This window comes from Polyodon spathula, chromosome 16 (assembly GCF_017654505.1).
Source record: "Polyodon spathula isolate WHYD16114869_AA chromosome 16, ASM1765450v1, whole genome shotgun sequence".
NCBI lineage: Eukaryota > Metazoa > Chordata > Actinopteri > Acipenseriformes > Polyodontidae > Polyodon > Polyodon spathula.
This window is the reverse complement of record NC_054549.1, coordinates 21,070,478-21,083,830: the sequence shown is the minus strand read 5'-3', so window position 1 is coordinate 21,083,830 and position 13,353 is coordinate 21,070,478. Positions and strand designations below refer to the sequence as shown.

The 13,353-nt window shown below is 47.2% G+C and overlaps 1 protein-coding gene across 1 annotated transcript in view; it reads right to left on the bottom strand.

Annotated features, from left to right (window-relative positions):
- Nucleotides 1-3,504: 3,504 nt before the first annotated feature.
- The window catches only part of LOC121329055 (E3 ubiquitin-protein ligase HUWE1-like), a 67,543-nt gene continuing 57,694 nt past the window's right edge, over nucleotides 3,505-13,353 (bottom strand). Inside the window, 16 exon segments of the mRNA XM_041274339.1 lie at nucleotides 3,505-3,911; nucleotides 4,193-4,383; nucleotides 5,126-5,307; nucleotides 5,548-5,665; nucleotides 5,875-5,980; nucleotides 6,098-6,385; nucleotides 6,623-6,763; nucleotides 6,888-7,008; nucleotides 7,318-7,370; nucleotides 7,478-7,679; nucleotides 7,841-7,999; nucleotides 8,446-8,530; nucleotides 11,254-11,474; nucleotides 11,756-11,958; nucleotides 12,400-12,532; nucleotides 12,697-12,853. Of these exon segments, the coding sequence (XP_041130273.1) occupies nucleotides 3,809-3,911; nucleotides 4,193-4,383; nucleotides 5,126-5,307; nucleotides 5,548-5,665; nucleotides 5,875-5,980; nucleotides 6,098-6,385; nucleotides 6,623-6,763; nucleotides 6,888-7,008; nucleotides 7,318-7,370; nucleotides 7,478-7,679; nucleotides 7,841-7,999; nucleotides 8,446-8,530; nucleotides 11,254-11,474; nucleotides 11,756-11,958; nucleotides 12,400-12,532; nucleotides 12,697-12,853 (2,463 nt within the window). The 3' untranslated portion in view covers nucleotides 3,505-3,808.

Below are 13,353 nucleotides of genomic sequence, written 5' to 3'. Positions count from 1 at the left end.
GTCGCTGGTAGCATGCTGGGGTTTATCAGTTGATGCAATGAAACAGTGAGATTGGCTGTGGAGTCTTGCAGGTTTGAAGAGGAATCTGAACAACTGCTTCTGCGCAGTTGTCTCCAAGACTTTAAGAATAAGTCAAATTTTCCCTTGTAGAAGTGATTTTGTTTTATTGTAGCAGAGGTGAAAAACACAGGTACATTGTAAAAGGCAGGGAATTGATTTGTGTGCAGGGTAATAGTTCTATGTAATGTAGAAATGAGACGCCACAACAGTAACTATTGCATTAAAATAGTTTGAGTTCATGACATGACACATATCCTGCAGTATGCATTTGTAAAGTTTCAGATTGACAAGACATTTTGTCAAAGTTCATTAAAATCACATTTTTTTTTATTTTGAAGCAGAATATGTTGAAGGGAAGTCTTGTGTTTTGTAAAGGTAGCAAGGTGGAGAAATTGAAGCGATGATGCCTTGGTCGCTGTCGTCTTCTGCTTGGGGCTGGCTGCTTCATAATCGTCGGACCGACAGACTTGTTTGCCAACCGAACCTGGAGGAGGACCTGCCCGTTTGCCATGGACAGTTTTGCTGCAGTGAAGCTGGACTTGTGCATGTGTGGATTGGACAGTGTGCACCTTTTGCTGTGCGAAGACGTGCTGTCTTTTTGTGTTGCTTGCAGGTGTATTGTGAGCTCAGGCAGGAAGAGGTTATTTTGCAGGGGCTGCTGTAAGGTGTGTGGTGTTTTTTTTGCAGCTCATGTGAAGACTGAAGTTGGAGAGTTTTGCTTTTCAGGTGTCGAAGAGGATGAACACTGGCAGCCGTACCTTCTCTTTCGTGAAATAGTGGACTTTGTAGTGTCCCTGTTGTGAGAGAGTTGTCACTTTGACATTTGCAGTCCATTTATTCAGCGCCTGTGAGGCACGTCGGGTCTAATTTATTTTCACACACGCTGTTTAAAAAATTATATATGTGTTTTTCAGAGTAAAACAGGTTTAAAAGGCCCTGCATATCAACAGGACACTCAGTACTGCATCTCCAGCCAAGCCCCACCCCTTGTTCGCTGTATTTTTCACATACCTCTTTATAGACGTGCATACTGATAAATCCTCTCCTGATCACTCGTTTTATCACCAAACTCCTCAATAATGTGATCCGAGTCATTATTTTATTACTGTAACATCTCAAAAAGCTCTGCAGATGTCTGTGATATTCTTTGAGCGCTGGATGCAGAAGCAGCTCTCCTTTGTCTGTGTCCGTGTTATCTCTGTAATGCATGGGGCTATCACATGCACCCTTTTTTTCGGCTTTAACCCGCTCCTATCGGTCTCACTCGGCCATTGAAAGGTTTTCTCAGCTTTTAACGGAGAAAGAACGACTAGAGACCTGAGCTTGACGTCTTTTTGGCTGACATCGGACTGGAAAGGGAAAAAATGTCGGACCTGGTCCCACACAGGACTGCAAAGGGTTAATTGGAGAATTTCTCAGTGAATTTAAGAGACTGTATCATGTTTATACCAACATTTCATTACTTAGTACACTAGCCCAGATTGCTAGCTGAATTTGGACCACTTTGATGCTTACGTTTTGAAGGAAAGCATCAGTACTTTAATTGGCTTTCAAGAAATGTGTGCACTTCAGTTTAAACTTTAGCAAAAAGACGCCAACAAAGACAATGTTGGGATTTTTGTCACATGAGCAATAAGGATCGTACTGTGTACAAGGTGCTGTTTGCATTTAAAACTAGTATTAATTACAATGGCAGGTTAACACTTGAAGGGTTAAATTCTTATTATTCCTAATATTCTTAAACTCTCTCATATCCTTCTCAGACTTTCTCCATAGAACTTTGCAGTTGGCAAAGTAACGGCCTTCAGTGAACCTTCCTATGCTGTTCTCAGCAGCATGGGGCCTCTATTGGAATGTGTGGGTCTCTTGCAGGGGGCAGGAACGATAAGGTGTTCCTCCTTTCCTGGAGCGATGAAGCTTAGAACAGAAATGTTACATACGCTTGTTTTCAAAGGTACAAGGACACAGGTGACGTAGGGAGGAAGATCTAAGGCTGGCTCCTTAGATGGAAGAATTCCAGACCTGAACAACTGGGACCTCTGTCTATCACCTGTTACTATCTTGCTGTTTTGCCCCTGGGAGGAGCACCATTGTAACTTGTAGTTTATTGGCTTGTGTGCTCATGTTGTCTGACTGCTAGACCCTATCCAGGGACTCGGGAACTCCCACCACGTCACTTCACTTCTCCTATGGGGCCCCAGTATAGAACTATAGAAAGAACTATCCTTATTAATTCGGTTCATTCCAATTCTTTTAAAATACTCCTCTCTCTCACCTTCTTATGTGCCGCCATCTTCTCGTCACTTGGCAACACCACCGCCTATCAGTCGAATTGTCCCGCACGGGCGCCCACTGGCGCTGCGGAATTCTTTTTGTTTTTTTGAAATCTGTGAAACTAAATCGTTCCAAAAGCACGAATGAGGGTAAACACAGCTCGACAGAAGGCTCTGAATACAGCGTGCCCTGCATCCAAGCATCCAACTCTCCCGCTCTCAGGTTCTCCGGGTGACTGAAATTCCCATGTTCTTGATTAGTCATGAAGCGAAATCAACCCGCACAGCTTCGTTCCAAAGTTCACAGTCTAGTCGTGGTATTTATTTCATCATTGGATTTTTTTCATGGTGACATTGAAAATAAAAAGCACACAAAGCCAGAAACTTTATTTATTTATTTATTTTTTGCCGATAATTTTTCAGGAAAAACAAAAACAGAAAAAAAAAACCCTCAATGAATAAATACAAGAAAAAAGTAAGTTTCAACGCGGCTGGACCGAAGGAGGCTTGCTTGCTCTCTTATTTTACATTTTCTATTTTTCTTTGTATTATTTTATTTGAATTCGGTTTTGAAATGGCACTCCTGTTGTGTCAGTCCCAATCTAGCTCCGCTTATTTCAGCCAGCCAGTGTCCAGCAGTTCCACCCCCCCCCACCCCCCGTCCCAAACAACCTGTTCTGTTTCCAGAGCGCTGCTCACCTTCCTCAGAGAATTGGCCCTCAAAACAGAGCCGAGCCAAACGCCCAGTCGTCGTGGAGCAAGCCCTTGGGGGCAGGGGGGGGAAGAACCCCCCCGGGAGGCCCCAGGCGGGGGGTTGGGGTTCCTGTGTCCGTCGACGCAGGCAACGCGCATACCTCGCCTTGTCCGCTTTTTGCTTTCTGTGTGCTCATCGAAAAACGAGCACTGGGCCCCACGAGAAGAGAGCCTACGTTTCTCTCCCGAAAAAGAAAAGATGCAAAGTCAAGTGGAGCTTTTTGTTTCAGTTCACCTCAACTTTTAGCAGTTCATTTTTTTATTTGTTATTATTATTATTATTATTATTATTATTATATTATTAGGTGCATCAAATGTTTCTCTCTACAACTAATAAATAATAATAATAATAATTTCAAGGCATGTGCATTTCTTCTATTGAAACATCACATATTCCATAAAAGAGAAACAAACAGAATTGTCATCTATCATTTTATTTAATTTATTTTTAATTATTTCTAAAACGCATTGCCTTTCTCGTTTTGTCAATCTCATTAGAAAACCCCTCGTCATTAATAGAATAATCTTTATTTCTCTCGGCTGCTTTCGTTCAAGCATGATCACGTCTCTCTGTGGTGTTACAGTCTGGTTGCGTGATCTCTCTCTCTAGCGGCCGCGCTATCTTGCTCCGGCTCCGGGTTCAAGTCCAGTCAGAAGGCTCGGTGGAGGGTGATGGCGCTCTCGTGTTCTCTTGCTCTCGTTTTCTCTCGCTCTCTCTGTGGTTACGCCAGCCCGAATCCTTCAGAGCACTCCTGGATGGCAAGCAGCAGCATGTGACTCAGCTTCTCGTAGCTCTCATAAGCAGGCAGGTCCAGCTGGTTAAAACTGAGACACACAGACAGGCACACAAGTTAACAGTCTGGGCTGCAATTGGGTAACAATTTCCACACATTTGCTTAATCCTGCAGGAACATCATGTGGATATCTTCTGCACTTCACTCCTTACAAATGAATGTGGAATGGATACGTTTGTGTGTGACTCTCTCTTCACTCACCACGTGTGCAAGGAGGGCAGCCTGTCTGTGTGTGTGGTGTGTGCGCCTCTCTCTCTCCACTCACCACGTGTGCGTGGAGGGCAGCCCGTCTCTGTCTCTCTCTTCACTCACCATGTGTGCGCAGAGGGCAGCCGGTCTGTGGATCGGTCGTCTCTGTGAATCTGGAATTTCTGGCTGCCGTTCATGCCCTCCAGCGCCGTGAAGCCCTGCAGAGGCACCTTGGAGGTGCCCGTCACAAACTGCAGGAACTTGGCTCGGTCCGCCTGGTCGAAGGAGCGCAGGGCCCGCCAGAACCACTGAATCTGAGAGAGAGACAGCGCGCAGGAAGACGTGAACAAGGGGGCCACATTCACAGCAGAGAGCTCAAAACACAACCCCAGCCACGGTGCAGTGTCCATCATACACAATGTATTCAAAACTAATGGCTGGAGTTCTGTGTAGGAGACCGCCCACCTGCAGACCAGCACCGAGACTGACATGCAACACACTGAATAGGAAATCAATGACCTTGCTCTTAAACTTTAGTTTTGCATCGCCCCTGAATTTTAGGATTGAAACATAATTGTTATATATAACAATTTAACATCACACAATCAAAGAGAAACTCCAAAACACTAATTCAATATGTTAACAAGAGAACATTATTCAGCAGCTTTCATTGGACTCTACGAAGCTGAGAAAGTTCATTCTATATAGATGGGGATGCAAAACTTTTGGCCAGATGCAGATTTGAACTTTGACTAGATTTAAATGTTTACAGACAATTCTAAAAAAAAGTTTAAGACCGATACACCACAAGTTTACCTGTACTGAGCTGCACTGTTACTTGACAGTTTACCTGTATAGAGCTGCACTGGTACCCTGTGTGTTACCTGTATAGAGCTGCACTGGTACCCTGTGTGTTTACCTGTATAGAGCTGCACTGGTACCCTGTGTGTTACCTGTATAGAGCTGCACTGGTACCCTGTGTGTTTACCTGTATAGAGCTGCACTGGTACCCTGTGTGTTACCTGTATAGAGCTGCACTGGTACCCTGTGTGTTACCTGTATAGAGCTGCACTGGTACTTGTGGTACTCTGTGTTTGCTTTGAGGTCATCGATGTCGATGGTCGGCAGTCCTGAGATGAGCAGCTCCAGCTCCTGCTCTGTGAAGATGGAGATCAGTCTCTTCGGAATGATCTCGTAAAACCCTTCCAGAAACGCTGCCAGCTGTTTACGGATTGCACCTGGGGTGGGGGGAAAGAGAAAACAGAAATAAAAAAAACCCAAAAAGAGACGCACTGGATCGTGCGAGAAAACATTACGTGTTAAACTCAAAATCTGGTAAAAACCTCTGCGAGAACATCAATTCACGATTCACTCCAAAAGCACCAGCCTTCAAATTGAGCCGTGCAGCGCCAGTACAGCTGGGGCACCCTCCTGATGCACACGCTGCTGTGAAGCGAACACGCTCTAGAGATACCTACCCGTCATCTTCATCTGGCAGACTAGGTGCACGTATTCCTTCTTGTTTTCCTCTGTGACGAGGATATTACCTCCGTTGGGCTTGAGGTCTCTCACCTCACACACCCCAAACTCCTGGACCTGCCAGGGGGACACAGCAAAACAGCAGATCAAGCGCCAGTCCTGGTTTGCAGTGATGGAGGTGCACACACACACACACACACACAAACAGACGCAAACAGACAGACACACACAAACACAGGCTCTCGCACACACACACAAACAGACACAAACGCATATGCAAACAGACAGACACAGACTCACACAATCGCACTCTCCCAGCCCCTCACCTCAGTGCTGAAGGTCAGCTCGTATCCCAGAGTGGACACATCGTTCTCCAGCAGGTAGACAAGCCCCTGATAGAAATGATAATCCTCACTCTCCATGTCAGTGTACCTGGAGGGAGACGCGCACACCAGCGGTCAGAGAAGCACAATCAGAACAGACTCCAGCGGCGCTCCCCAGAGGGTCTACATCGCGGCCCCCCGCCCCCCTAGCCACCGGGGTCCCTACCTGACGCTCTTGCCCAGGATGTGCTTGTAGAAGCTGCGTGTGAAGTAGCACTCCAGCAGGCGGTTGTCGTACACGGCCTTGGCCACGACACGGCCCACAAATTTGAAGTAGCTGAGGTGGTTGGGGTTGCAGTGAGAGGAGGGGTTGATGGTGTAGGTGACCCGGTCCCCAGGGGAGGTGCGGAACAGGGCGTACATGGCGTTGAACATCTCCCGGGAAATGATCATGTACCACTCTCTCAGCAAGCCCCCCGCGTCCTGACCCTCCTCCCCTTCAAACACGATGTACCTGTGGGGAAGAGAAGTAGCACAGCGAGTCAGAGAGAGACGCACACAGACGGACAAGCACAGCGAGTCAGAGAGAGACACACACAGCGAGTCATAGACACAGCACAGTAAGTCGGCGAGAAAGAAAAAAAGAGATAGAGAAAAAAAGTGAGCATCAGAGAGCGAGTCAGAAAGACAGAGAGTGACACTACACTCCTATCACTGTCTGTGTCTCTATATCTGGGTCTATTTCTCTCACAGTCTGTTCTTCATCTCCTCAGGGCTCTTGCGATGCAGCTCCCGGTACGAGTCCTCGAACACGTGGTCTCTCCTCACGTGGACGGCCATGTCCTCCTTCCGCAGCCCCTCGTCCAGGCGCTCCAGCTCCTGACGGAAATACCTGAGACACACAGACAGACAGATCTATGAGACATGCGATGGTGCTAAATTACACAAATTAAACGACAAACGTTTCTTCCACTAGAAGTCTCTCAGTGTCTTCACTAGATTTGACGCAGACTCACTTGCGCTTGACATCGAAGTCCAGTATCCTGATGTAATCCACCAGCACAGCGAAGGGCCCGTCCGCCAGGTGAGTGGTGGACTGACGAAGGATCTGGTTGAGGACAGTGCGGTGAGTCTCTGTGTGAGAGAGAGAGAGAGACACAAACACCATAAAAACACAAGGGATTCACAGTGTGATCCCACAAGCATTCCCTTAGAAAAGTGTTGCACAGTCAAAGCACAACAAAGTGAAAACATGGTAAACCATAGGGCAGTATTGTAATGCAGAGAGAGGTCTGGTAAAGCACAGGGCAGCAATATAAAGCACATAGAGGTCTGGTAAAGCATAGCGAAGCATTGTAAAGCACAGAGGGGTCCCCCAAAGACCATGGTAAGCATGTAACGTCTCTCGTTCAGACCAGGGGTCTGGTAAAGCCATTTCGTGTCGTCCCCGCGGGAGAAACTTTTGTAAAACCAGAGTTTCGGGGGGTCTTCAGGCATTTCTTTAGTCGTTCCATGCTATTTCGTGTCTCTCTCTGTCTCAGCCAAGAGAGGAGTGACGTTTAGCCTCCTTTGAAGACACAAATCCCCCCCGTCCGACCTCCTCTACACGTACCAGGCTGGAGGAGAGGGCCCCTCTTTTCCCTCCCGGTCGCTCCTTCCCCACCGAGGGTGGAGGGGGTCAGGGGACAGGGGAGGGGGCTCGTCCTTGATGTGCGACAGCTGGCTTTCCCTGGTGTCTCGAACGGGCGGCTTGCTCTCTCGCTCCGTGGCGTGCACGAGGAAGAACGCTTCCACTGCTGGCTGTAGAACTGCAGAGGAGAGAAAACACGAGCACAGAGCAATCAAACACACAGCAATCAAACCCAGACACACAGCGCAATCAAACTGCTGTATTGCAGTGCAGTTTATTGTAGTATATTTCTCTAGTGTACTGCGGTGTATTGTATTGTAGTATAGCCCCAGTTCATACCCAGTACAGCGTGCTGGTCGTGGGACTCCTCCAGCTCTTTCAGGCACTCTCCCAGCATGCTCCACAGCTCGTCCAGGAGCAGCTGTTCGCTCAGCAGGGGCAGCTCAGGTAGCTTCTCCTCCTCCTGCTCCACCGCCAGGGAGCTGCTGGACTCTGCACCTGAGGCAAGAGAGCAGCTTCAAATCACTGGGCTGCACCATCATCACTATCATGAGCAGCTTCACTCACCAATATTACATTTTTTAAATTTTATATATATATAAAAATTCACCATTATTATTACTCTGTTATAATTATCAGCAGCTTCACTCACTGTGCATTACACAGTACAATCACCATCATTATTATTATATTTCCTTTTATCTTGTTCAGTTTGATGCTACAATAGAATCCCTTCTTGGTGTCTCAATTTACTACATTCTGAAAAGGAGTTTAGTTTCATTATAGCTGCACACACACAGAAACAGAGCCCCACAGCCTTGCTCAGTCTGACACTACACTATAACCCCTTGTCGGTGCGTGCTATGGGTGTGTATCTCTGTGTGTGTTAGTTCACTACGTTTCCACAGCTTGCTGTCAGACAGGCAGCTGGGTTAGACACGTACCCACAGCTGAGGTCTCTTGTCCAGCCGGTGACAGCTGATCAACGTCCATCGGGGACTCGTCCCTCCGACCTGGGGGGGCTTCAGACTGGACAGAGGGGAGGGGGGATAGAATTCTATTAGCACACACAGGGACTGAGCCCAAGTAAGGGTTTGTAAAACATCCCCTTACCTCTTAATAGCACAAGCAATCACTGCTCCACTTACTAATTATATATATATATATATATATATATATATATATATATATATATATATATATATATATATAGATACACACACACACACACACACAGGAGGAACATTATTCAGTAGCTGTCATTATACTCTATTTATAGGAGGCTATGTGGTCCAGTGGTTAAAGAAACAGGCTTGTAACCAGGAGGTTCAAATCCCAGCTCAGCCCCTGACTCGCTGTGTGGGACCCTGAGCGAGTCACTGAACCTCCTTGTGCTGCGTCTTTGGGGTGAGACGTTGTTGTGAGTGACTCTGCAGCTGATGCATAGTTCACATACCCTAGTCTTGTATCTTGCAAAGCGCTTTGTGAGGCTGGTCCACTATGAAAGGCGCTATATAATTATAAAAATGATTATTACTAGGTTTACTGGGTTTTTAAAATCCATTTCCTTACCTCTTACTGGGGCTAGCAATATTACATTAGTGCTAATCTATCTCTAGATCAATTAACCTAATATACACAATAGCACAGCTATCACTGGCCCAGCCTTTAAAGGAGCGCAAACCAAAAATCAATCAATATCTTGATCATCTACCGGAAGCCTTAATATCAGTACAGCAGCATTTCATCTAAGATTTCAAAATGTTAGTGTCAGTTTTCCATTGTGTACAGGAAAATTCCAAAGCAGCGGTGTGTGATTCAATATGTTAACAAGGGAACATTATTCAGCAGCTTTCACTGGACTCTATGAAGCTGAGTGAGTTCATTCTATATAGAGGGGGTGTGATTCAATATGTTAACAAGGGAACATTATTCAGCAGCTTTCACTGGACTCTATGAAGCTGAGTGAGTTCATTCTATATAGAGGGGGTGTGATTCAATATGTTAACAAGGGAACATTATTCAGCTGCTTTCACTGGACTCTATGAAGCTGAGTGAGTTCATTCTATACTGGGGATGCAAAACTTTTAGCCAGAGCTGTGTTCAAAATAGGACATATAACAAGAACTGTACTGATTCACAGCACAATTAAAAAAGGGAGGGGAGACTGACATTAATCTGGTATTGATTAGATTATCATTACCACTGACAAGTAAACAGGATAGCTGTGCAAACATTGTTTTTTTACCTTTAATAAAACAGATCACAAACAAACACGAAGAGGAGTAATGAAAAGTATGAAGGCAGTGTGAAGCGCAGGCACCCACACACACACAGGCGGGATCAGAGAGAGAGAGAGAGACACAGACAGAGAGAGCATGAGCAGGCGAGAAAGCTGCTAGAAGGCAAACAAGATGACATGCGAATCAGGAGGAAACCTCCGCACCCCACTACAGAAAAACAATTGCTGAGGTTTAATTAATTAATTCATTAATTTTTTTTAAACAGCACAAAGGCTAGAGCCAAAAGTTTTGCATCACCTAGATTTTTTTGTTTTAGGACTAAGACAATTGATAAAATTCTTTTTTTTTTTTTTAAAACTCCAAAGCAATGTGGAATTCAATATGTTAACAAGGGAACATTATTCAGCAGCTTTCACTGGACTCTATGAAGCTGAGTGAGTTCATTCTATATAGAGGGGGTGTGATTCAATATGTTAACAAGGGAACATTATTCAGCAGCTTTCACGCAACTTTGTGAAGCAATATGAGCTCATTCTATATAGAGGGGGATGCAAAACATTTGGCTGCAGCTGTATACTCCTCAGTACATGCAGACATGGCTTTCTTGATAAATCAAACTCCTCTCAACTCAGAACAGCGCAAGGCAAGAAGCAGGACTGTACATAGCACCATGCAAACCAGTCCACTGACAAGCAATGAACTCAATCTCATTGCCAGTATCAGACTGGGGCTGCCTGCCTATCTACCAGTGCTTCCTGCAGTCTCACAGTCTCAATAGGGATGGTAATAAGACTCCTATTGCACAGCAGTTCCACCCAGTCCAGGTTTTACTACCAGCGTGATCAGTCCCAACATGTCTAGGCAACAAGGTCAGGTGTGTCTTGCTAAACTAAAACCAGGAATGGTTCAAACTGCTAAGCAAAGGCAAGTCTTATATTCCCATCTCTGAAGTTTACATTAAGACAAACAGTTTTTTACACCTCGACTAATAGAGGCTCGCTTGCTCCAAAACAACCTTCCACAAGATGGCTCACTACCTGTGCAGCAGGTAATAACCCCCCCCCCTCCTTTCTGAGCTGCTGTTAAATGGGGAAGCCATTACTATAGGGAGGGAATGAAGGGAGGGAGGAGAAAGTGAGATGGAAGGAGAGAGGAAGGGACAGATGGAGTTTCCCTCCAGTCCTGGTAGAGAAAGAGAGAGGGGGAGAGAGAGAGAGTCCCCAGTTGTGGTATAAAGAGGTAGAAGAGGGAGAGGAGAGAGAAAGTCTCCAGGCCTGGTATAAAGAGGGAGAGGAGAGAGAGAGATTAGGTAGGTAAGGAGAGAGGGAGAGATTGAGTCGACAGTCCTGGTAGAGGTAGAAGAGGGAGAGACAGAGAGGAGAGGGGGAGAAACAGAGAGCGAGTCCCCAGTCCTGGTATAAAGAGAGAGACAGAGAGAGAGAGATTAGGCAGGTAGGGAGGGAGGGACAGAGATGCATCTTGTAATTCGGCGGGCTGGTCCATGCTAACCGTAGCGGAGGAGGCAGTGACTGTGGAGCTGGCAGCAGCAGCAGCAGCAGCAGGCACGCTGGAGGTGGTGAGGGTGGGGGTGGTGCCAGTGGGGCCGGCAGTGTGCTGCAGCCTCCTGGCTCTCTGACCCTCACGTACCATTTGGATGATCGCGTCGGCCTCGGCTTCCAACTGTCGGACCGCAGCCTGGATACTGCTGGCAGAGCCCAGACTGGAGGTGCCTGAGAGGGGGAGAGGAGAGAGGGGGGTGGAGAGAGGGGAGTGAACAGACACACACTGGAGCTCTAAACACACCCTCAATCCAGCTCCAGGTCTGAGTATTAGCATACATTATACATGATATTGGACTGTGCGTCTTCTGTCTATTACACATTATATATACACAGTGCACAGGATAGAAAGGTATTGCAGTGTACAATGTATTGCAGTGTACAAGGGTATTGCAGTGTGCAGTGTACAGTGTATAAGGGTACTGCAGTGTATTGCAGTGTACAGCACTGACCCAGTCTCCCGCTCTGCTTTGCCTTCTTGTTGGCGCGCCGCGTGTCCTCTCTCAGCTGGATGATGACCTGCAGCACTCTCAGGAAGAACTTCTGCGTGGAGGTCTTGGAGGTCAGGGAGCTCATGGAGGGCAGCTGCAGCTCACGGCCACCCAGAGAGCGCTTCTGAGAGGCCACGATGACCACGCTCTCCGCCACGTCGAACCTGCGGTCAGGCCCACAGGGGCGAAGCAGGAGAGAGGTGGGGATTTAAAAAACACAGCACCCCAGGACAGGGCACTGTGTGACAACACACACAAACCCAGAGCCAAAACCTGGACTGGGTGACGCTGCTGTGCAATAGGAGTCTTGCTGCCATCCCTGCTGTGTTACTGCAGTATTGTTTGACCGCAGTTAATGTAATTCCAGTCCAGTCTAGTGCAGTTACAATGCAGGGATGGACTCTCGCTGCACAGCAGTGTGATCCAGTCCTGATTTCACTACGAGTTTAATAATAAAACACACCTGAGCTTGTTGCCTAGACACACTGGGAGCTGATCAAGCTGGTAGTAAAACCTGGAATGTGTGACACTGCTGTGCAACAGGAGTCTATCCCTGTACTGTACAACTCCCCCCCACCCCCCACCTCCTCGAGGCACACCCTCACCTGCTGGAGACCTTGCCCTTCAGTTTGGTGCTCAGGGTCTGCTCCTCACTCAGCGTGTCTGGGGAGGTGGAGTCTGCCTGCAGCCTCCTCTGCTGCTCCAGATTATACTCCCGGAGCTCAGCCAGCAGCGTGCCTGTGATCCAAGCCAGTACAAATACAATGAGTTTCATTCCAATTCTGATAACGCTGCAGCAATTGCACGTCGCACAATTACAGTTACGTCTCAATCCTAAAATCATTGCGATGCTAAATGCTTGGCCCCCAGCTGTGTTGCGCAGCCCTGCGTCAGCGCCTCACCGATCTGCTTGCACAGCGTGCAGCCCAGGTGTCTGGCTCCGCTCAGCAGCAGCTTGAGGACGGTGTCCCTCGTCCCTGCGTCCCCCCGGGACAGCTGCAGCAGGATGTTGGCCGCGTCTTCCAGTCCTTCCTCTGAACACGAGTGAGACGTCAACACCTGCAATGCAACAGAAGAGGGGAAGAAGTCACAAAACACACACAGACACAGAGCGAGAGAGGGAGGGAGAGGTCACAAAACACATGCAGAGAAAGACACAGAGCGAGAGAGGGAGAGGTCACAAAACACATGCAGAGAAAGACACAGAGCGAGAGAGGGAGAGGTCACAAAACACATGCAGAGAAAGACACAGAGCGAGAGAGGGAGAGGTCACAAAACAGAGACAGACACAGACCAAGAGAAGGAGGGAGAGGTCACAAAACACACACGCAGAGACAGACATAGACAGAGAGGGAGGGAGAGGTCACAAAACACAAATGACAGAGAGAGACAGACACACAGCTCTGGCCAAGCGTTTTGCATTATCACCCTCTAGAATGAACTAACTTTGCTTCATACAGTCCAATGAAAGCTGCTGAATAATGTTCCCTTATTAACATACTGAATTCCACGCTGCTTTTTCACCAAACAATCTAGCACGAAACGTTACTGTACGACTA